Genomic DNA, 23,083 nt, shown 5'->3' with positions numbered 1-23,083 from the left:
ATTTAGTAGTTTGGTCGTGTCACTCATGTGATGTGCTGCGCCCCCACCCCGATTCCCCTGCCCCACACACATACTCTGGTGAGTAAGCCTGTGCGCGTTCCAGGCTAATTTTGTGAAACATATGTGTCAGGTGCTGCTTGATAAGTTTTGCTTTCTTATCTAGGCTAGATATGCAATATTGCTTTAGCCTTTAAAGGTCTGTGCTGAGTGATCATCACACACTACGCTAAGTACTAAGTACGTGAGCATATGGCGTTCGCGTTAGCATTAGCATTTACATTTAGCGTGGTGACTCTGTGTCTTCTTAAACTCTTGAAAAACATTCTGGTGTCCAGGTGACTTTAATTAATTGCAAATAATGTGCAATGGTTTCCTGCTGAGTATGTATTATCATCATGAAATTGTTGATGTCCTTGGAGACTACAGTTATGTGCTCGTCTGTCAAGTACATTCGAAATAATTCTATTTTAGGGCTGCAGCTATCGAATATTTTAGTAGTCGATTAATCGATGGACTACTTAGTTCGAATAATCGAGTAATTGGATAAGGAACATGAAAAATTAAAATACCTGAGCTGAGCCTCAAACGGTATTATAATAATAATAATAATTAAAAAAAAAATAAGGATCTATACAACAAAACAACAACTGGCTAACTTACATAGAAAAAGTCCTCTAGCTTAAATGCTAGAAAATGATAAAGTTTTTTTTTTTTTTTCTTTTACAATGCTCATAACAAATGGTTCAGACACATATTCCCACAAAAAATGAGTAAATATACCTATAAACTAAATTAAGAACGCATTAAAAAACATTAGCGCAAAAAAAAAAAAAAAAGCTTAGCTTATGTTGGTCTCAACAGGGAACAGTTGGATTCAGACATGTGAAAAGAGGCAGGCCAGAGGGCAGTGTATCCAGCCTCATCAAGAAAACTAATTGCAAACACTTTCAAAATAAACCATTGAAACGACGCTTTAATTAGACGAATACTCGTGGCAACAAAATGTAACTCGAATATTTTTTTGTAATTGAATACTCGAGTTAATCAATTAATCATTGCAGAACTAATTCATTTATTAATTCATTTATCCATGGACTAAAAATTTCAAAGTTTATAGACTAATTTTGAGATTTGTTTGCTAAAACTAGACGAAAATTGTCTGAATTTTCATTGACTAAAACTAGACGACAACAAAAATATTTTGAAATTACTAAACTATAACTAAGACTAATAAGTATTCTCGTCTAAGACTAAGACTAAAACGAAAATTATAATGGCTGCCAAAAACAACAATATACAGGAGTGTTTCGTTCAATTCCAGAGTAATGCAATTTTTTTTCAATAAATATTAGTGCTGTCAAATGTATTGCGTTAACGAGCGGTAATTATTTTTTTTAATTAATCACGTTAAAATATTTGACAGATTTAAAGCATGCACGGGATGACATGCTCATGTATTGCCTCAAACAGATTACAATGACACCGTTTTTTGCATATTGAGAGCGAAGAGTCAGGGAAAGGCGAGAGGACACAGGCGTTCATTGGAAGTATCATTTAGTGAAAGCACAAAAAAAATAATATTCACATCTCTAAAAAAAAAAATACATGTTCATTCCTAATCAAAATTGCGATGCAAAATACACATGAAACTTACTCAGACTTTGGTCAAACTCTATTCAAACATTTCGTTTAGCTCAACAAATACACTGGATGGCAATATTTAGTCACAATATACAAATTATCAGAGAGGTCTCTTACGTTGTGAAGCCAGCACTGAAATGACCGTGAAGTACAGTGGAAACAGGAAACTACGGCGTCAGTCGAGGGACAAAACATACTCATTGGCTTGATTTCTAATCAATTTAAAACTCGCCATTGACACCTTGTGGTGTATTTCAATCACTACCTTACGTACTTAAAGACACTGTGGAAGAACGGCAGGGATTTTTCGATTGAACATTTTACAAAGGTTATTAAAGAAAAAACATTAAGAGGGGTTTTAATATAAAATTATTATAACTTGTACTAACATTTATCTTCTAAAAACTACAAGTCTTTCTATCCGTGAATCCCTTTAACAGAACGAATGTTAATAATGTTAAACTGTGATTAACTCGATTAAACATTTTAACCGTTTGACAGCCCTGATAAATATCCATTCCTGTAGTGTTATTACTTGATGAAGTTAGATTGAAAATAATGTTGCTTCCATTTTACCATTTTATAACAACTAAGATTCTATACAAAGGCCTTTTACAAGGGTTAGAGGAATAAATTACTGTTAAAAATGGTAATACATACATAAAACACTTGTGATTTTAAAGGAAAGCTCTATATTTCCACAAATACCTATGGTTGGTTGAAACAAGATGTTACAATAAGAGGTGTTTAAGGGAAAAAAAAAATGTTTTGTTCTCATCGAGAAAAGGATGGGAGTATACAAATTGGATTACAAATAAAGCATAAGAAAGAGCTCCATCTATCTTAGAATATAGTTGAGTTTGAGTTTGTGCAAAATGTGGGATGCATATTGTACTGGTATCTGTTATAAATGGGACCATTTTTTTCAGAAGATGTGTTATTTAGTTTGTGTAGTTTAATTGAATCTGCATTGTATGACTTTTACATTGCTCAACAAGCCTGATAAGACAATTTACAGATGTCTCTGTGACATCAGTGGATCAAATTAGTTCCTACTGAGTGTATATATCCCCGTATGAGTCAATGTATTTGTGTATGACCTTGAATGCCCCTTGTCCCCAAATAATACCTCAAATCTGCTTTTAGAAATGACTCTAAACTTCCAACAGCTATGACAATTTGCGTTCCATGATGTGTGAAAGAACCCCCTGTAGGCACTACTAATACAATAACACCAGGTGTGTGAATGGGAACAGATAAACTCAAAATAATATGTTAAACCTGTATTGTATTGCATCACAATTATGTTGTAATGAACACAGTCTTACTTAAAGGGGTTTGAAGGATGAGTAGGTTCTTGCTTAGTTTTACTCATTATTTCCTATCAATTAAAACACTAAATATGAACATTTAAACCTTTTTAACTCATTGGCTGCAACAGCCTTAAGGTTAGAAATTCTACTTCCCTATTCCATTGACAAAATTAAAATTCAAATAAAATTAAAATGAAAGAAAAGAAAATGAAAAAGTGGTGGTTAGAATCAAAGACTACCACCATCACTGGATATTACTTGGTACATGGTACATCCAGATCAATACTACTGGGTGCCAAAGAGATGATCCAAACTCAAACTATAATCTCCAATTTGATGAGGAATAAATCCCTTTTTAATTACTACTAAGAACAACTGAACATCTACTGATACAAATATTTTGGTTGTGTTGTGATTAATTATTATGTATAAATGAGAACGTGGAAATCATGTCAGTAATTAAGTAAAGGTAGTCCCCAGGATACGACGTACCCGACTTACGTGATTTTGACTTTACGACGCCAGAGTCTTGTCCGCCATTTTGTCTCCAGTCATTTTTTTTTTTTTTTTTTTTTTTTTCTTAGTCGTGTAACAGTAGACTCTTTCATACTTACAGGGGTTGGACGAAATAATGAAAACACCTTAAAAAAATCAACAAAAACTAATTGGATATGGTGTAGGTCTGCATTTTGCGGCAATTACAGGCTCAATTCTCCTAGCTATCGATTCATATAACTTGTAAATTGTTTCCAAAGGGATTTTAAGCCACTCCTCAGTTAGAATACCCTCTAACTCTCTTTAGAGACGATGGCGGTGGAAATCAACGTCTTAAATGAATCTCTAAAACTAACCATAAATGCTCAATAATATTGAGGTCTGGGGATTGTGCCGGCCATGCGAGTTGCTCAACTTCATTAGAATGTTCCTCATGACATTCTTTAACAATTATGTACAATGATTATGATGCCAAAATGTTAGATGTTTCCTTTATTTTGTCCAACCCCTGTATATCCTGCTAAATTCCCGTGTAATGTGACGCACTATTTACCCGTGTCATGGCTTTCAGACATGGGGAGATATACCCGTGTTGGACACTTTCAGACTCAGATTCAATGATATCTGGCGCCATCTAGCGTCATGAATGGGGAGAGTAGCTAAGATCTGTCATGACAGAACATCAGTTCAATGATATCTGGCGTCATCTTGCGTCGTGAATGGGTATAATGTCTAGACTGCGATTACAAGACAACCCCCTCTTTTTCAGTGTTATTTCAATGCAAAAAACACTGTCTTATATTCGGGCCAATACGGTACTTAAATATCTGCAGAAATGCGAGGGGTGTACTCACTTTTGTGATACACTGTACAAAGGACACACTGTACTGTACACGCTAGGTGTGTGACAATACAATAAACCAACATAATAATTTATCACAATACTAATACTATATACCAATAGGTTATTGATATGCTAGTGCCCAAAATTTACATATCATATCTAAAAAGGTGTCACTGGTGAAAACGGAACCAGCAAGATGCTACCAAAATTTTGCACTACAAATATGTCTTTGTTAAGAAAAACACTCATTTGTCAACAAGAATATTGCGATAATATAGTGCTGCTGTTGCACTGAAATATTCTGTCTATGAAAAAGACATTAGTTGTTTGACAGTTGTCCACAAAAGCGAAAAAAATAAATAACTGATAAATAACGTTTTTATCTTTTATAGTTGTATCGTAGAATATTGTCAATTGATTTCCTGACCCATTTATCAATAATTGTTGCATTGCCGTACAGTGAGGTAATCCTTATCGTGAGCTTTGTATCGTAAATCGTAAAATATTGTGAGGAACCCAGAAGTTCACAACTCTAGTACAGATGTGGTGAAAAGTTTTTTTACACTCACTTTATGTCAGATTCATTTAAAGACAGGCTATACCAGTATACCAACACTAGAAAAACTTTAAAAAATAGTTTTAGTAATTATCAGTTAATGGTGTTAAGGAGAGCTGTGGCATAAACCTTACCCTTGTTGGTGGTTGAGTACATTTGTTTAGCATTGTAGTTCTCTATTTTTTATCTTTACTTCCCGATCATCAAAAACAATGTGAAAGACAACATGGTTCATTAAGAGCTCATATAACTGGTTGAAAACATTGCATTGAAGCCACAATACGCTATTTAGGACAAAACCATCTTTTCCCCCTTTCACCCACCTAATGAATCAGCAGTGGGCAGCGTCTGACATCCTGAGCTTGCATTATTCTGTATTTGTACTGTGGTAAAAAGTCATGGCTCTAATTAGGAAGGATGATCTATTTTCCATAATGAGAATTGATTGCCTCTGCACCAACAAGCCTTTTCTGTCTTTCTATCACTCTTCCCAACTGAAGCTCCTGGTCTCTTACGTATTCTCTAATGCAGACACTTCAGAGCCGTACATGGAAAAAGGACTAAATGAAGCCCTGTGTGATTAATGGGCCTAATTTCCAGAAGATTTGATTTGGCGATGACAACCCACTTCACCTCAAAAGCTTTTTGATTACCAGATTTAAGCCTTAGTGTAAAAGTTTCACTGCTCACAGATGACTGTCCTGCTTATTTACCTAGTCACCTCTAGTATATTTAAAAACAAATACCGGCATTGCAATAATGGCAGGGGCATATGCCTGACTCGAGATAAAGTATGACGGCATGCATAAATTGATTGCAATTTTCAACTTCGTTGATGTTTATTTGAAGTCGTCTAATCAGAACCAACCTTAATCGCGCATTGACATCCGCTCTGTTTTATACTGTTCTTCTACCACCTTGGTGTTATCACTAAGCAGGATGGGGGGTGGATTAGGTCCCTCACCAACATGCATGAACTTGGTCTTGGTCCTGCTCACGGAGTGACACTGTACATCCAAATTATTTAATCCATTGGAATCAAGTTGTTTTTTTTCCAGCTTTGGGAAAGGAAAGAAATGTATTCATATTGATATACTGTATTTTTCGGACGATAAGTCGCAGTTTTTTTCATAGTTTGGCTGGGGGTTCGACTTATACTCAGGAGCGACTTATGTGTGAAAGTATTAACACATTATGATATAATTTCACATATTTTGACACTGATGGTTTGGTGAACTTGTTAGCATGTTCTTTATGCTATAGTTATCTGAATAACTCTTAATAGCTATGGCCACGTTCGCGTTCAGCCTTTGGCAATGTGTGTTCAATTGGAGTATTGACTTTTTTATATTGAAATGCATGCTTTAAGTTTGTGGCTCTTTCACGCCCACGTGGGAGCACACTCGCACTTGTTTACGTGAAGAAGAGCGATCACACGCCAGAAGAAGACTGACAGCTACGCAGCTCTGAGTAAATGGGCGAGTTAGCGAGAGAGAAACACGGCAGCGAACCTACGTTCACTGTTTATGCTTGGAAAATATCTCTACAGAGGCAACGCCTGTGTGTATCATCTTTTCTGCTGTTGTTGTGTGTTTTCCGCTAGCGATCAGACACTTAGAGCCAGTTGTGTGGTTGTTTGAACGATGTGCTAATGCTAGCAAACACATGCTAACCCTTTGGGTCATTGCTGTAACAGCACCTAATTATCATTTATTTACGTTGATGCGAACCCGTTTGGTATCGAGGACGAAATTGATTCAGCAAATTATACGGATGTCCAGCATCATCATTTGGGAGTTTAGCTCGCTGTATAGCCAGTCCCGAGCCGTAGCGTCCTGGTGAGGACAGTATATTCGCATTTTGTTGTTCATGCATCATGTAACCTCATACTGTACACTTATTCAGCATGTTGTCAGTTGTTCTCTATTGCATTTTTATATTAAATTGCCTTCAAGATGACATATCTGTTCTATGTGTTGCATTTTATCAAGTAAATTTCCCCCCAAAATGCGACTTATACTCCAGAGCAACTAATATATGTTTTTTCTTCCTCTTTGGTGGGCATTTTATGGCTGGTGCGACTTATACTCTGGTGAGACTTACAGTGCCTTGCAAAAGTATTCGGCCCCCTTGAATCTTGCAACCTTTTGCCACATTTCAGGCTTCAAACATACAGATATGAAATTTAATTTTTTTGTCAAGAATCAACAACAAGTGGGACACAATCGTGAAGTGGAACAACATTTATTGGATAATTGAAACTTTTTTAACAAATAAAAAACTGAAAAGTGGGGCGTGCAATATTATTCGGCCCCTTTACTTTCATTGCAGCAAACTCACTCCAGAAGTTCAGTGAGGATCTCTGAATGATCCAATGTTGTCCTAAATGACCGATGATGATAAATAGAATCCACCTGGGTGTATTCAAGTCTCCGTATAAATGCACCTGCTCTGTGATAGTCTCAGGGTTCTGTTTAAAGTTCAGAGAGCATTATGAAAACCAAGGAACACATCAGGCAGGTCCGAGATACTGTTGTGGAGAAGTTTAAAGCCGGATTTGGATACAAAAAGATTTCCCAAGCTTTAAACATCTCAAGGAGCACTGTGCAAGCCATCATATTGAAATGGAAGGAAAATCAGACCACTGCAAATCTACCAAGACCCGGCCGTCCTTCCAAACTTTCTTCTCAAACAAGGAGAAAACTGATCAGAGATGCAGCCAAGAGGCCCATGATCACTCTGGATGAACTGCAGAGATCTACAGCTGAGGTGGGAGAGTCTGTCCATAGGACAACAATCAGTCGTACACTGCACAAATCTGGCCTTTATGGAAAAGTGGCAAGAAGAAAGCCATTTCTCAAAGATATCCATAAAAAGTCTTGTTTAAAGTTTGCCACAAGCCACCTGGGAGACACACCAAACATGGGGAAGAAGGTGCTCTGGTCAGATGAAACCGAAATTGAACTTTTTGGCCACAATGCAAAACGATATGTTTGGCGTAAAAGCAACACAGCTCATCACCCTGAACACACCATCCCCACTGTCAAACATGGTGGTGGCAGCATCATGGTTTGGGCCTGCTTTTCTTCAGCAGGGACAGGGAAGATGGTTAAAATTGACGGGAAGATGGATGCAGCCAAATACAGGAACATTCTGGAAGAAAACCTGTTGGTATCTGCACAAGACCTGAGAATGGGACGGAGATTTATCTTCCAACAGGACAATGATCCAAAACATAAAGCCAAATCTACAATGGAATGGTTCAAAAATAAACGTATCCAGGTGTTAGAATGGCCAAGTCAAAGTCCAGACCTGAATCCAATCGAGAATCTGTGGAAAGAGCTGAAGACTGCTGTTCACAAACACTCTCCATCCAACCTCACTGAGCTCGAGCTGTTTTGCAAGGAAGAATGGGCAAGAATGTCAGTCTCTCGATGTGCAAAACTGATAGAAACATACCCCAAGCGACTTGCAGCTGTAATTGGAGCAAAAGGTGGCGCTACAAAGTATTAACGCAAGGGGGCCAAATAATATTGCACGCCCCACTTTTCAGTTTTTTATTTGTTAAAAAGTTTAAATTATCCAATAAATGTTGTTCCACTTCACGATTGTGTCCCACTTGTTGTTGATTCTTGACAAAAAATTAAAATTTTATATCTTTATGTTTGAAGCCTGAAATGTGGCGAAAGGTTGCAAGGTTCAAGGGGGCCGAATACTTTTGCAAGGCACTGTATAATCTGAAAAATACGGTACTCCTAGGGTACCTTGAGTTCGATTTAGATATTCCATAGGGACATCTCATCACCATTTTGGACGTCCACGGAATATTGATCCTTTTTGTCTTCTTCCATAAAGTTTTATGGTAGATGGCCATCTCAAAACCACCAAATCAATCAATTAGACAATGGAGCTTCTGAGAGATTGTCGAATCATGCTCCCTTAACAACGGTCTCTAGGACGTATGATTGGTCGATGGCCATTTCGGAGGCGGAGTTTGTGAAAGGTCAATTACAATAGTTAGGTCAGTAAATATACATATTATACTTATAATTTATTTAGGGGCATGTTAAATATTGCAATAATAGAAATATCATATTCAACACACATATGACATATCTTCACATCACATATCTTTTTCTATCCAAGCAATATGTCATTGTGACCACTGGAACATTTATTTTTATTTTTCCTCAAAAATCCACAAAGTTGTCTATTAATTCAAATGTGCTTATGTACATGACATAACTTACTAAATGTCCAGAATTATAAAGGCTTATGAAGAATCAACTTGAAGTATGCCTAAATTAGACAACTTGTAAAACAGTGAGCCTTCACTCTAATCTTGTCGCCTCCCATGGGTGTCAGATCATCCTAAGCTTTGAATACAAAGGCATCTGCTCTATGTGGCTTTGCAAGCTGGTGTTGATGTTGAGTAAACATTGCTGCCGCTGTTTGCCACTGATTTAGCACATGTTAATATTACATGAGACGGGGGGGCCCTTGATGATGTAAGTGAACACTCAAACTGGGTTTTTTCTCTTCAGGGAAGAGGTATACGGGCGGTGGAGTAGACCCTTGGAGATTTATTTCACTTCTGCATTAGCAACCTAGATTGTAAGGAATTGGACAGTAATGTGATTGTTTTTGTTGTTGTTACATATATGAACTTATTGTTGTTAAAAGTGTGAGCAACAGTAGACAATTGGTTGGAAAAAAACCAAAACATCATTGAACAACTGTTATCATTAGCATTGCATAGTTCACCAATGCGGTCGATTTAAAATGTCAACTTTTAGTGAATACGAACCTAGAGGAAGTAGGTTGTACTGAGTACTTGAGCTTTTAAGTTGGATTTTGTAAGAAAACCTTGCCTGGCCTCGGTTGAAAGGTGAGGTAAACCCTAAACTGGTTGCTGGTGAATTGCAGGGCACAGGCAGGCAAACAATCCTTTGCACATTAAAACAAACAAACATGAAATATATCTGGCTGACAATGATGGAAAGAAATCCTGTATATCCTGGTTAAACTCATGTCACCAACACCCTTTAAGCTATGGCAAAATGTATGTTATACGAAAGGATTTTCTCAAAATCACTTGTTGAGGAACACGTATGTTAAAGGCCAAAGTGCAATAAAACATAAAAGTGCATTCAAGCATTATTGTACTGTACGGTATCACAAATCTCTCTTTTAAAACAACATACCCATCATAATAATTATTAAGCCATAAAACAAGCTCATGTAATATTTGAAGTTGATAGAGGTTGACTTGTTGGTATTAATACAGTCATGTGAAAAAAATAGGATTCTTTATTAAGAAATGTTCACATATAAATGTCTGGTCTTGTATTTCTTCATCTCTGGAAGAGAAAATTTAATTGCAGGTATACAACAAAAATTAACATTGTTTTACTCATTAAACCAAATATATCAAGAAAAATGCATATTCTAACTGAGAAACAGTAGATACCCTACCACCTATTAGCTAATGTTACCCCCTTTGGCTGAAGTAACTTCAGTGAGACACGTTTTGTAGCCATCTACCGGTTTTTGACATCGGTCTGAAAAAAGTTTGCCCTACTCCTCAAAACACAATACTTTCAGCTGTGAGATGTTTGAGAGGTTTCTTGCATGTTCAGACAGTTTCATGTCGCCCCACAGCATCTCAATGGGATTAAGATCTGGGCTTTGACATGGTCATTCCAGGACTCTCCATTTCTTCCTTTTCAGACAGTCCTTTGTGGATTTACTGGTATGTTTTTGGTCATTGTCATGTTGCAGGGTCCAGTTTCACTACAGCTTTCATTTTTTTCCCAGATGATCTAACATGTTCCTCAAGCACCCTCTGATACACAATATAATTTGTGGTGAGCTGGCCAGGTCCTGCTGCAGCAAAGCATCTCCAAACCATGATACTTCCATCTCCATGCTTCACAGCTGGTATGAGGTTCTTTTCCCGGAATGCTGTATTCGGTTTACGCTAAACATGTCCTCTGTTCTGGTGTCCAAATAATTCAATTTAAGATTAATCTGTCCAAAGAATATTATTTCAGTCCTGGTCTTTGTCTACATTCACTCTGGCAAACTACAGTCTGGCCTTCATGTTCTTCTTGGAGAGCAAAGGTTTCCTCCTTGCACACCTCCCATGAAGGTTTAACTTGTGAAGTCTCATTCTGATTGTATATGCATGCACTTTCACATCAACAGTAGCAAGAGCCTGCTGTAGATCCCATGATGACATTTTAGGGTTTTTGGAGACTTCTTTTGGCATCTTGCGGTCTGCTCTCAGGATGAACTTGCTTGGACGGCCAGACCTTGGCATGTTGGTAGTTGTTTTGAATGTCCTCCAGTTGTAGACTATTTTCCGGACAGTGAAATGGCTGATTTTATATTCTTTTGAGATCTTTTGAAATCCCTTACCAGACTCATAAGCATCTCCAGTCTTCTTTCTGAAGGCCTCAGACATCTCCTTTGATCTCAGCATGGTGTTTTCTCTCACTTCAACAGTAGGGTCACACTGAACTAAATGTGAGGTTTAAATAAGGCAAGCCTCCTTCAAAACACTGGGTAATGATGTTCTAATCATGTGCACCTGATGTGATACCCCTGTGTGTGATTTTAGCCATTTTAAGTGGGATTGAATGTGGGGGTGTCCCAATTTATTTCTCAACAGAAACTGCATTTACTGTATTGGCCCGAATATAAGATGTGTTTTTTTTGCATTGAAATACGATTGAAAAAGAGGGGGTCGTCTCATATTCGCGGTCTAGACATTATACCCATTCACAACACTAGATGATGCCAGATATCATTGAAGCAATGTTCTGTTATGACATATCTCAGCTACTCTCCCCATTCACGACGCTATATGCCGCCAGATATCATTGAAACAATGTTCTGTCATGACATATCTCAGCTACTAGTTTAACCAGTTTGCATTATTTTATTGCAATGTTTTTCCTTATTCAGATTTGTTTCAAGACTACAGTTACAGTTAGACTTCCCTTTGATGGTTAATGCAGTTATTGCAATCTTGTTGTTTTATCACAATCGATTGGTTTATTTACATTTCAAAAACCAGAAGCCATTCATTTACGAATGTGATTGCACTTTAGTTTACATATTTAAATGTTCAGGTATTATTATATTATATATTATAATCATTTGTTTCAGATGTACTGTAATTATTTTCTGTCTAAAAAAATAATTTTGTGTTCAAAAAGTCTTTTTTCAAATTTGAAAAAGAGGGGGTTGCCTTATAATCAGGGCCGTCTTATATTCGGGCCAATACGGTACTTAACATTATATTTGACAGAAAGATATATAAAAACTCTTTTTTGTTTGTTTGTTTGTTTGTTTTAGTTGTACTATTACTTGAATCACTCAAGATTGTTAAAATTGATATTAAATATCCATATGACCAAATATGTTATAAAACACACATACTTCCACAGGGTGTCCTAACTTTTTACCATAACTGTCTATTCTATTTTTTTTTTTTTTTTTTTTTTTTTTTTTTTTATACTGACAAAGCCTTGGGAGCATTCTCAATGTGTCCAGACACACACACCACAATGTCATCAAAACAGCTATAAGCAAGAAAATCTGTTTCAGTCCAGGGAACAGATTCTTAACAAGCCATTAACCTGCCTATAAATTGAGGGGAAATATCCAGGTACATGGTTTTATTTGCCTTTTATTAAGAGCTTGAAGATGTGCACAAGTACATAAGTGTATTACCCATGTATTAACAATGCTGACAGTGAAATTTTGAGTGAGTGTTTGTGTCTCTGTAAAAGAAGTTAATATGCACAATAACTCCAAGTAACAACTATTGTGTATCCTAATGTGTATGATACATAATAATAATACAATTAGAATGTATACGGTTAACCACAAACAGCGGCACATAAGATAGACCTAGACTTTTATTTTGGAGCAAAAGTACATTTATAAAACTAGGTGCATGAACAACATTTTTCTCTTCACGGTGTTATTTATAATAAGCAAAATGTTATCACATAGATTCCACTATTTCACTATCACTTCCGTAAAGCATACTGTAAGCATGCGACTAAAAACGGATTTTGAGTCAGAACTAACTGAATTTCCCGACAAAGGTTTGGTCTGATGTGTCACTAACAATGCCACTAATCATTGTGTTCTGTTAGGATAATGGGTTGAGGACTTGGCATTTGGAGGGTTGGACAGTCTTTTATGAACAAATACTTAGTGGCGGAATATGTTATATTTGCGCCTCCCACTTACACTAATAGAGACAGTATAGAGATGTAACACAAAGAATATAAATGTCAGCTTGGGGGACAAAAGATTGTTTGATTGTATCTTGGAGCACAGCTGTTATTCTTCAGAAAACGGGCTGATGACCAAACACCCTGGAGGTATGAGCACTGACTCAGAGATATTACAAAGACCCCAGAAGGCAAATCTACTGAGGATGTCAGTATTTGCAATCAGGATAAAAGTCAGAATTGATCTATTTTGTCAGTACACAGTCCATGTTTATTGTTTCAGCGCTACATTTCTAATGCCTTTTAAATCAATATAATTTCTTCATTATTATTTATTGACATAACTTCAAAAGGTCACAGTAATATTCAGTTTTACTTTATATTGCAATGGATTGGCGGTCAGACCCTTCATTCGATTAAGCCTCCTTCAGAAGGTCATACGGAGTATTATTAGCTACTGCATTGAATTACCATTTCCTTTGTCTTATGCTGACCAGGTCAGATCTCAGTGCATTGCTCAAAGACACTGAAGTAGCCGTCTTTATTATAGTATTGCAATGATGATTTTTCAGTATATGTTAATTATGTACTTGAGTAAATATGAAAATATAGTGATGGCATCCACAGGGTGAAACCTAATTCTTTGCCCATTTCAAGTATGATCCATTAGAGAGGTTTGAATTTCAATGGTGATAGCATTTCATTGACAAACTACAGGGATTTCAAACTCCAACCAGGTCACACTTAGGCTAGGTTCATACTAGGGTTGTCCCGATCCGATATTTGGATCGGATCGACCGCCAATATACGCAAAAAAATGAGCATCGGTATCGGATCGGCCGACACGGAAAAATTCCGTTCCAGACTCCCAATCCATTTTTTTTTTTTAAAGTCCCGTCCGGGTTTTTCAGCGCACTGATTTACATAATCCATTCCAGTTTTTGCTTTGGTTTCCCTAAAAATTGGTCCGCATTTTACGGCACACCTTCAGCACACTAGCATTACCGTCTCCCAATTTACCTCCGTGCCATCTCCTACATAATGACCGCAATGTAAACTAAATGTTGATCGGTAAAAGTGTCAACTGTCACCTGAGCATCTTGAAATGCTTGTCTTTGTCAAAAAAAATTCTCCCCATTATGCTGGGACTGCATCCAGTGCAAACACCTGAAGGGAGTGTGTAGAATAGATGGAGATGGAGCAACAAAGTGATTGGGGAGTAGAAGCCAATTTTGGTTTAAAATAGTATTATTTGCACTGATTTTTTGATAGCCTTGGTACAGTTGTTTAAGAGCAGAGAACTGATGCTGAGTTAACAGTTTATTTTCCACTGAACTTTTTTGTGTATTTGCTGTTTTAAGACAGCCTACAATATTATTGGCACATTTTACTGACTGAATATGCCATTTCTGGTTGTTATTTATAATGTTTTGTGTTTATCACTGAATAAACAGGTCAGTTTCTTGTTACCAACCATTGTGTGTTATTCAAACTCACCTAATTCAGCTGGCTAGTTGTTATCAAGAGTACTAAAACCCTTTTCAAAATGAGTCCGACAACTAAGTAAGGAGGCTAAATAACTTTAAACTTTAGTACATGCTCAGATAGGCCGGTATCGGTATCAGCCAGTATCAGTATGGGATCGGAAGTGCAAAACAATATCGGAATCGGATCAGAAGTGCAAAAACATAGATCGGGACATCCCTAGTTCATACCTCAGGTCTTAATGCATGAATCCAATTTTTTCGTGTTTTTCCGACTCGACTTGACAGTCTGAATGGGAAAAGTCGCATAAAAGTGGACCATTTCAATTCGATCAGGGTCACTTTCGTATGTGGTTAAAGTCCGATCTGGGCCACATTTTTCCAGAATGTAGCGGCAGTCTGAACAGTCAAGTCCCCCAAATCGGAATTTAAGCAGCAATTACGTCAGCAAAGAGCGTGTGAGACGGGGCGCTATGGTAGGGTACAGCTGTGCATGATTAGTAGGGGTGTGACAAAATATTGAAATAGTGATATATCGTGATACTTTGTATCCCAAAAGGTTATCGATAAGCTCCTGCCAAGAATCGAGATATCGTTTTAAAAAGGTGTCAATATCTTAAAAAAAAAAAAAAAAAAAAAAAAAAATTAAAAATGAACCAACAAGTTGCTGCCAAAATCTTCTACCGTAATAGTGTCTCAGTTAACTCTAAGGCTGTATTGACGGTGCTCGACGCCCAATCCATTAAGACTGGGAACGTTCGTTCATTCAAAACCAGAGCATTCACAGTCATTTTGTCTGATTTTCAGGGCATTTACAGGTCACCTGCTGTTGATTTTAGGGCATTTACGGGTCATTTCCTGTTGAGTTTGAGTCACTCCCTATTCATTTGGGTGATTCCCAGGTCATTTCCTGTTCTGTAACGCAAAATAAACAGGAAATGACCCATAAAATACCCTAAAATCAACAGGAAGTAACTGAAAACCAACAAGTAAATGACCTTAAATGGCCCCAAATTACCTCATTGCCTGGCGTTGGCTGCCACTGACGGCCATAGACGTTCAATCCGTTTGAATTGGGAGGGATGGCAGCGAAAGAACAAATGTTTATTCGCTGCCACCCTCCCAGTTCAAACGGATTGAACTTTCTACTAGTGATAAACTCATTCCAATTCACAGCAGAAGCTTGCTTTTCTGTTTATAAGTTATTTGTAGAATATCCTAGATTTATTTCCTGAGCAATGTATCAATAGTCATCGTATCGCCATATCGTCAGATCATCATTATCGTGAGCTTTGTATCGCAAATCGTATCATATTGTGAGGTACCAAGAGGTTCCCACGCCTAATGATTAGCATTAGCACCTAGCTTGAACGCTGCTATTGAGAAAGGGGCGGGCTTGACAACAGTCATACAAAAGAAAAAAAAAAAAGAAAAAAAGAATGGGTTGAGGATAAGCCTGAGAATGCTCGGTTTTCTCTCTGCTCCAAACGAGAGTCGGGGCAAACTGTCCATGTTTGTGTGTCATGCACGGACAGTGCTTGCATGCTATAACACTATATAAACTTTGAATACAACACTAAACGGGGGTTATTTATGTCGGTTATTTGCAGTGTTGTTAATCTTACTTTAAAAAAGTAATTAATTACAGTTACAAATTACTTCTCCCAAAAAGTAATTGTGTTAGTAACGCAGTTACCTGAATGTAAGAGTAATTAGTTACTTGGCAAAGTAACTGGTGATAATTTTCATGTTTTTTTTTTTTTTCCCCCCTCAAAAAAAAAAAACAAAAAAAAAAAACAAAAAAAAAAAAAACAATGCGAAGTTTAAAGGGTTTTTGGGACAATTGGCCCTAGCCCAATTCTTTACCCTAAACTTAACTAGACACAGGGGTATTGCGGATATTGCAATAACTAAATAGTAACCTGTGCTATGTGTGGAAGTTATTAAATGCTGTTAAGCAACCGTTAAAGTTGTTAAAATTGCTAACGTTACTGCATTAGTTCCCTTCTGTCTATTTTCGACATGTGTAAGTTTTAAAACTGTTTCATCATTTAAAGATAGATTTAAGTTTTGCCGATTTAGGAGCATTTTAGATAAAAAGTTACTTAGGTTCGCTCGGAAGGTTCTCTACAACAGAGCTTTCCTGAGAAGTACACTGCTTTAAGATGGCAGCTGTTTACTAACGCATCTAGTTCTTTATTGTACATGTTGTTAATGCTGCCGTGTCTTTCATTTGCATCTAGTTCTGTATTTATGTGATATCGACCAAAGCATCATGTTTATGTGTAATTTGTAGGCTATCAGCTACAGTCAGGTATTATTGGGGCCACCTAGCATGGTAGCATCGCGTTTGCAACGGCGTCACACTCCCTTGCTTCCTCCCCACTCCGGCTCTGCTCTCTTGTCTCTGTGAGTCCGTCTTTTTCAGACGTATAGTAACATGCGCCTTTCCTGCCTCGGTAACCGTAACGGCGGTGCCAAGATGAGAAAAGTAATTCATTAGATTACTCACTACTGCAGAAAATAACGCCGTTAGTAACACTGTTATATTCTAACGCCGTTATTAACAACACTGTTTATTTGTGTCCTTTTTTTGGAAATCAAAATATGATCCCCCTTGAATGTTGTTGAGCCAGCATATGTGGTCATGTATTTTGATGCTCCTGCGCATAGGGGTCAGTTTGCTCAGTGCATCTCCGACTGCGAATTAGTGCACATGCATTATACTTGAATGGGCTCAATGGACAGAGACAGTCTGAACGGGCATGCCCAACAAAACTGATATGACATAAAATCGGAATTGTGCATTAAGACCTGCGGTATGAACCTAGCCTTATTTTAGGTTATGCCTAAGACTGAGGGAAACTATTAAATTTGATGAAAGGGAACCTTTATCTTTCAATCTGTACTTCAAGATGTTTTTTTTTCCTGCAGTGCATATTAGGTGCTTCCATGAAATAGTTCTATTTGCATGGATCAAAGCAAAGATATGTCAGTATCTAATATGTAGTCAGAGTAAAGTGTTTCTCACCTGCCAACATACTGCAAATACACATATCTAAACGACGCTATTGCAGAGGCAATGTCTCTTTAGCATACAAATGACTGAAGAGTATCTGATACCAAGTGCTTTGCATTTAAGACATAATCGTCAGCCATGAGTTGAAGAATTCATTGAAATAATATAGTAGATATCATCTGCCCTGGTGTCCTTGGATGAACAAAGTGCTAAGGTTTAGTGTGAAGAACATACATTAGGGACAACATCAGTCCGCTATCTTAGCTCATCAGCAAACAGCCAGAGTGGACCAAAAGGTCACCCAAATCACTCTCAGCTCAAGTCAATTGAAGCAGCGGTGTCATCTGAAGTAACAGTATGTTAAGAAAAAGGTTACTTTGAATGGGCCATGAGAACAAAAGGGAACTCATCCTCAAGGGCAAAGGAATTTATCACAGGGTACTTATGTTTAAGCCTATTGAAAACCTTTTGAATGCCTTTCTGCCGAATGCATATGAAAATGGGGCCTAACGCCCATTGAGGTACATAAATAAATAATTAAGAAAGACAAACATCAGCATTTGTGGCCTCTTTTTAAAAGTGGTTCTTATGCCAAAATACCCACTGCTGTTATTTTTTTTTTTTAATTCAAGCGTGGGACTCAAATGTATTACAATACTTCTGCAGACATTAAGCAAGTACTAAATCCACAGTTGTCACATCAGCGCCCATTGTTCATATTACATACACAAAGTGCCAAGTGTTGCCAAACATGCTTAAACCAAATTCCACAAGGCAACGTCAGAAAAACTGTTTTTTCCTTTTTTTTTTTGACTTTGTTGATTTGGTAACATGGCTGTTGCATTATTGTCAAGAGTAAATGCATGTAGGCATTCTGGCCACTCAAAAACAAACTATCACAAGCTGCAGGGTCATCATCACCAAGTCATTTTCCATTACAAAAGGAAGAGTGTCAAAACAGGTTGAGGAAAAAGTCATTTTTGTATTAAAACAGAATCTACAGTGGTATGAAAAAGTATCTGAACCTTTTGCAATTTCTCACATTTCTTCATAAAATCACTATGAAATGTGATGGGATTTTTTTCAAAATCACACAGATGAAAAAAAGTGTCTGCTTTAACTAAATCCATCCAAACATTTGCCACGTTTACATGGAGCCAAATATTCCAATTACAATCGGAATATTTGTTCAAACCGAATAAATGTGTTCCATATAAACACCTCATTCGGAATGAACAGGCCCAAACCGAATGGAATTTCATTCCGATTCACAGGGCTGGAATATTCCTTTTCCCAAACCGATTAGAAGTAAAATTATATCATGTAAACAGGGAAGCGGAATGGTGTCTGGTTGCGTTCTTTCTGCACATGCTCCGTACTGACGTGGTGACGTCACTTTGTGACGTAAGTAACGTCACTTGCAACATGGCTTTCAAGCACAGCGCACCTAATTGGAGTCTGGCGGAAAGATTGTATTTAATTCAAACTTTAAAAGAATTGACTATAATTGCTCGCTTAGACGGGCGTAAAACGAGCAACAGTGAACTATTTAAAAAAGTTCACGAGAGGTTACACGAAGCCGGAATAGACCGGAGCGTTGACCAGATTAGAAACCGGTGGAAAACCGGCTACTACAAGGCAAAAGAGCAAAACAGCAGAAGCGGATACGACCCCACAAACACAACAAGTGGGTTAAAGTTAAAACAGCAGCACTCTGACGATTGATCTCCATGTTTTGCAACGTGACGCTTTGTTTTGATTAATCTGCGCATGTCAGACGGCAGTTGTCAAACGTCCTTTCGGAATAAAGGCAGTCACATGTAAACGCTGGATCGGAATAGATGAAGTGACATGTAAACAGCTGATCTGAAATTTCCGTTCAGAATGATTTGAATCGGTATGAACAAAAGTCAGCATGTAAACGTGGCTAAAGATAAGTTTTCATATTTTAATGAGGATAGTATGCAAACAATGACAGACAGGGGAAAAATAAGTAAGTGAACCATCAAATTTAACATTTTGTGGCCCCCTTTGGCAGCAATAACTTCAACCAGATGCTTCCTGTAGCTGCATATCAGTCTGGCACATTGATTAGGACTAATCTTGGCCCATCCTTCTCTACAAAACTGCTGTAGTTCAGTCAGATTCCTGGGATGTCTTGCATGAATCGCTGTATTTAGCTCATGCCGCAGCATCTCAATGGGGTTCAAATCTAGACTTTGACTTGGCCACTCCAAAACGTGCATTTTGTTTTGAAACCATTCTGAAGTTGATTTACTTGTGTGTTTTGAATCAGCCCCAAATCATGATGCTCCACCATGCTTCACGGTGGGGACGAGGTGTTGATGTTGGTTAGATTGACTATTTTTCCTCCACACGTGATACTGTGTATTACTCCCAAACAATTCAACTTTGGTTTTGTCAGAACACAAAATATTTTGCCAAAACTTCTGTGGAGTGTCCAAGTGCCTTTTTATGAACATTAAACGAGCAACAATCTGTTTTTGACAGCAGTGCCTTCCTCCGTGGAGTCCTCCCATGAACACCATTCTTGGCCATAGTTTATATCCTAATATAGTTGATGTGTGCACAGAGATATTGGACTGTGTCAGTGATTTCTGTAAATCTCTAGCAGACACTCTAGGGTTATTTTTTTACCCCTCTGAGGATTCTGCGCTGAACTCTTGGCGTCATCTTTGGTGGACGGCCACTCCTTGGGAGATGAGCAACCGTGTCAAACTCTCTCCATTTATAGACAACTTCTCAGACTGTCGATTGATGAACATCCAGACTTTTACAGATGTTTTTTTTCTCTTTTCCCAACTTTATAGAAATCAACAATCCTTGATCGCAGGTCTTCAGACAGCTCTTTTGACCGAGCCATGATGCAGATCAGACAATGCTTCTCATCAAGACAATTCTTTCTGGTGTGTGTTTTATAGTGGGCAGCTTTAAAGTGATCCTCTAACTTAAATACATGTAGGCTTTAATAAACCACAATTGTTCTCTTGTACTAAAATATGTTGTTAGAAACACATAAAATGTCAAATCAATGGCAATATTTTATAATATTTAGTCCATATTTTGACCGTTAGTTGGCGCCATGGTTTGCGGGCTCGCAGTGATGACATAACTGGTATCTTTCCAAATGGGTAGCGTGTTCAACAATTGCTTATTGCTGCCTAAACTCGCGAAGTAAAATGCCACGATGTGCTGCTTTTGGATGCAATTTCCGGTCAAATGGAAACAAGGGGAGTGGAGTGAGTGGTCAAGGTGGAATTATTATTTTTAGTGAATAAATGTGCATAAGTGGAAGCTTCTCCCCCTTTTTGGTCCCTGTATGCACGTATCCTACCCAACACGCGTTACAACTGGCGCCCAAACATTTTTTCCTGGATCCTCAGTCAAGGGATCCGTCTATTTTCTGGATCCGACGGTCCCACCGCGTCTGCAATATTGGTTTCGGATCTGTTCATTTTTTTTTGATTCGTCGGTCCCAAACAGCAGCTTTTCGGATCAGTCTATTTTGTGGAATCGACAGTCTGACGCGGCTGCGACATTGCCATGGGATCTGTCTAATTCCTGGATCTTCGAGTGAGTAAAAAACGCGGATTTGGATTAATATTGCTATCTTTTATGTTGACTATTCTTCGTGGAAGTTTTCCCCAAAGCATACTAAACAATTAAAGCACTATGGCACGCTACAGTGACGACAGTGACTCTGACATGGACCTTACAACAATGTTGGGAGTTCGTCAGGGAACGCGTTTGCGTACTGCTGAGCTCCCGAGTGAAGAGTGGTCAAGGTGGAAATATTTTTTGTGAATAAATGTGCACAGTGGAAGCTTCTCCCCTTTTCGGTACTTTTATACACAAATCCTAGCTAACACGCGTTACAATGTACAAGACATGGATTACACAAGGTGTGCTCTTTGGCCTGTACTGTATGTAAAGCGCACGACAGCTCTGGATGCTAACAATCTACATAATTATATTGGGATAAGTTTGAAAACGCAATATGCTTACCTTGAATATCTGCTAATAAAACCGGAGAGCGTACACTCTCGCTCCCAACCGGACTTCCCAACAGGACTCTCTCGCATCACCAGTTTTGCCCAACTTTTGTCTTATCGGGTATTTGCTGCACGCGTTTTTCCCTGATGCTCGTCTTGTGAACGACCGACAGTGCTGTCCTGCTCTTCACTTTTCAGATCTGGTTCAAATAGGATAAATAGGAAGGGTAGAACTGACGACATGTTGGGAAAGCTAACGAGTGACACGCTGGAATTTCGGCAACAGGACCAGTGACGTCACGCACTGCGACGTAACAAGAAAGGCGACCTATCACTTAAAATAATTGTACAAACTTTATTAAAACAAAAACATTAAGAGGGGTTTTAATATCAAATTATTATAACTCATACTAACATTTATCTTTTAACAATTACTTGTCTTAAAAATAGAGGATCCCTTTAAAGGACTCATCAGTGATTGGGGCACACACCTGAATTAAATTGTTTGGTAAAAATTGGATTCAATTCTCTTTTAGTCACCTAAGGCAGAGGATTCACTTACTTATTTTTCTACCTTCTGTCATTGTTTGCATGCAATTCTCATTAAAATATGAAAACCTATAAATGTTGGGTGGTTTTAGTTAAAGCAGACAGTTTTTTCATCTGTGTGATTTTTGACAAAGATCAGATCACATTTGATGATGATTTTTGGAGAAATGTGAGAAATTCCAAAAGGTTCAGATACTTTTTCATACCACTGTACATTTAACCACTTTGAATGTGCTTCCCACAGACTGTTAAATTATACAGTTCTCCACCTAATATAAAGCATGAACTCAATACAAGCTTGTGTTTACTGTTGTTTCATGACTGCATGGTTAGATAAAAGCAGTAGCAAATTCTCCACAGTGGCAGCAGCAAGCATCACATAATACATGTCACGATGCTTACTTTGCATTGGCTAAATACATTTCACTTCTTTTTTAACAAGACTGGTTCGAATTGAGTGATCAGCCAGTTTGGTCAGTTAAAATTGAATTGCATCCCACATGCCCTGACCTGCTTGATTCTACATTTGCACATGGTTTATCTCCTGGTGAATTATAATGTGTGTGTGTAGGGGGGGGGGCACGCGTGTGTGTGTGTGAAGGGGAGATAGAGAGAATGTATGTACATGTATAATTTATGACTGACCTCCACAAGCTTGTTGGCATGTTCACGGAACACCTGGGCATACTCCTTGACCTCCTTCTCATTTCCACTCTTGGCCGCTTCAATGAGCACCAACAGAGGGACATTGGTCTCCAGGAATGAGTCTGAGATGTGGTCCATCACTGCCTTTCTTAGCTGAAATAAAATAAAGAAGGGAGATGAGAGAGGGTTACACAGGTCACAATATTCATTTATTAACTTTATACTGGAATGACTATGACAAAAGAGGAGAAAAAGAGAGCATGAGCCAGATG

General features: G+C 38.0%; 1 protein-coding gene across 2 annotated transcripts in view; it reads right to left on the bottom strand.

The window, feature by feature from the left end:
• ctnna2 (catenin (cadherin-associated protein), alpha 2) overlaps positions 1–23,083 on the bottom strand; it is a 464,321-nt gene that overhangs the window by 129,852 nt on the left and 311,386 nt on the right. For both annotated transcript variants that reach the window (XM_057842763.1, XM_057842764.1), the window contains one exon: positions 22,812–22,964. In XM_057842763.1, the coding sequence (XP_057698746.1) occupies positions 22,812–22,964 (153 nt within the window). The remainder of the gene's footprint in view (positions 1–22,811; positions 22,965–23,083) is intronic.

Source organism: Corythoichthys intestinalis, chromosome 8, assembly GCF_030265065.1.
Source record: "Corythoichthys intestinalis isolate RoL2023-P3 chromosome 8, ASM3026506v1, whole genome shotgun sequence".
Lineage (NCBI taxonomy): Eukaryota > Metazoa > Chordata > Actinopteri > Syngnathiformes > Syngnathidae > Corythoichthys > Corythoichthys intestinalis.
This window is presented reverse-complemented; position numbering and strand designations above follow the sequence as displayed.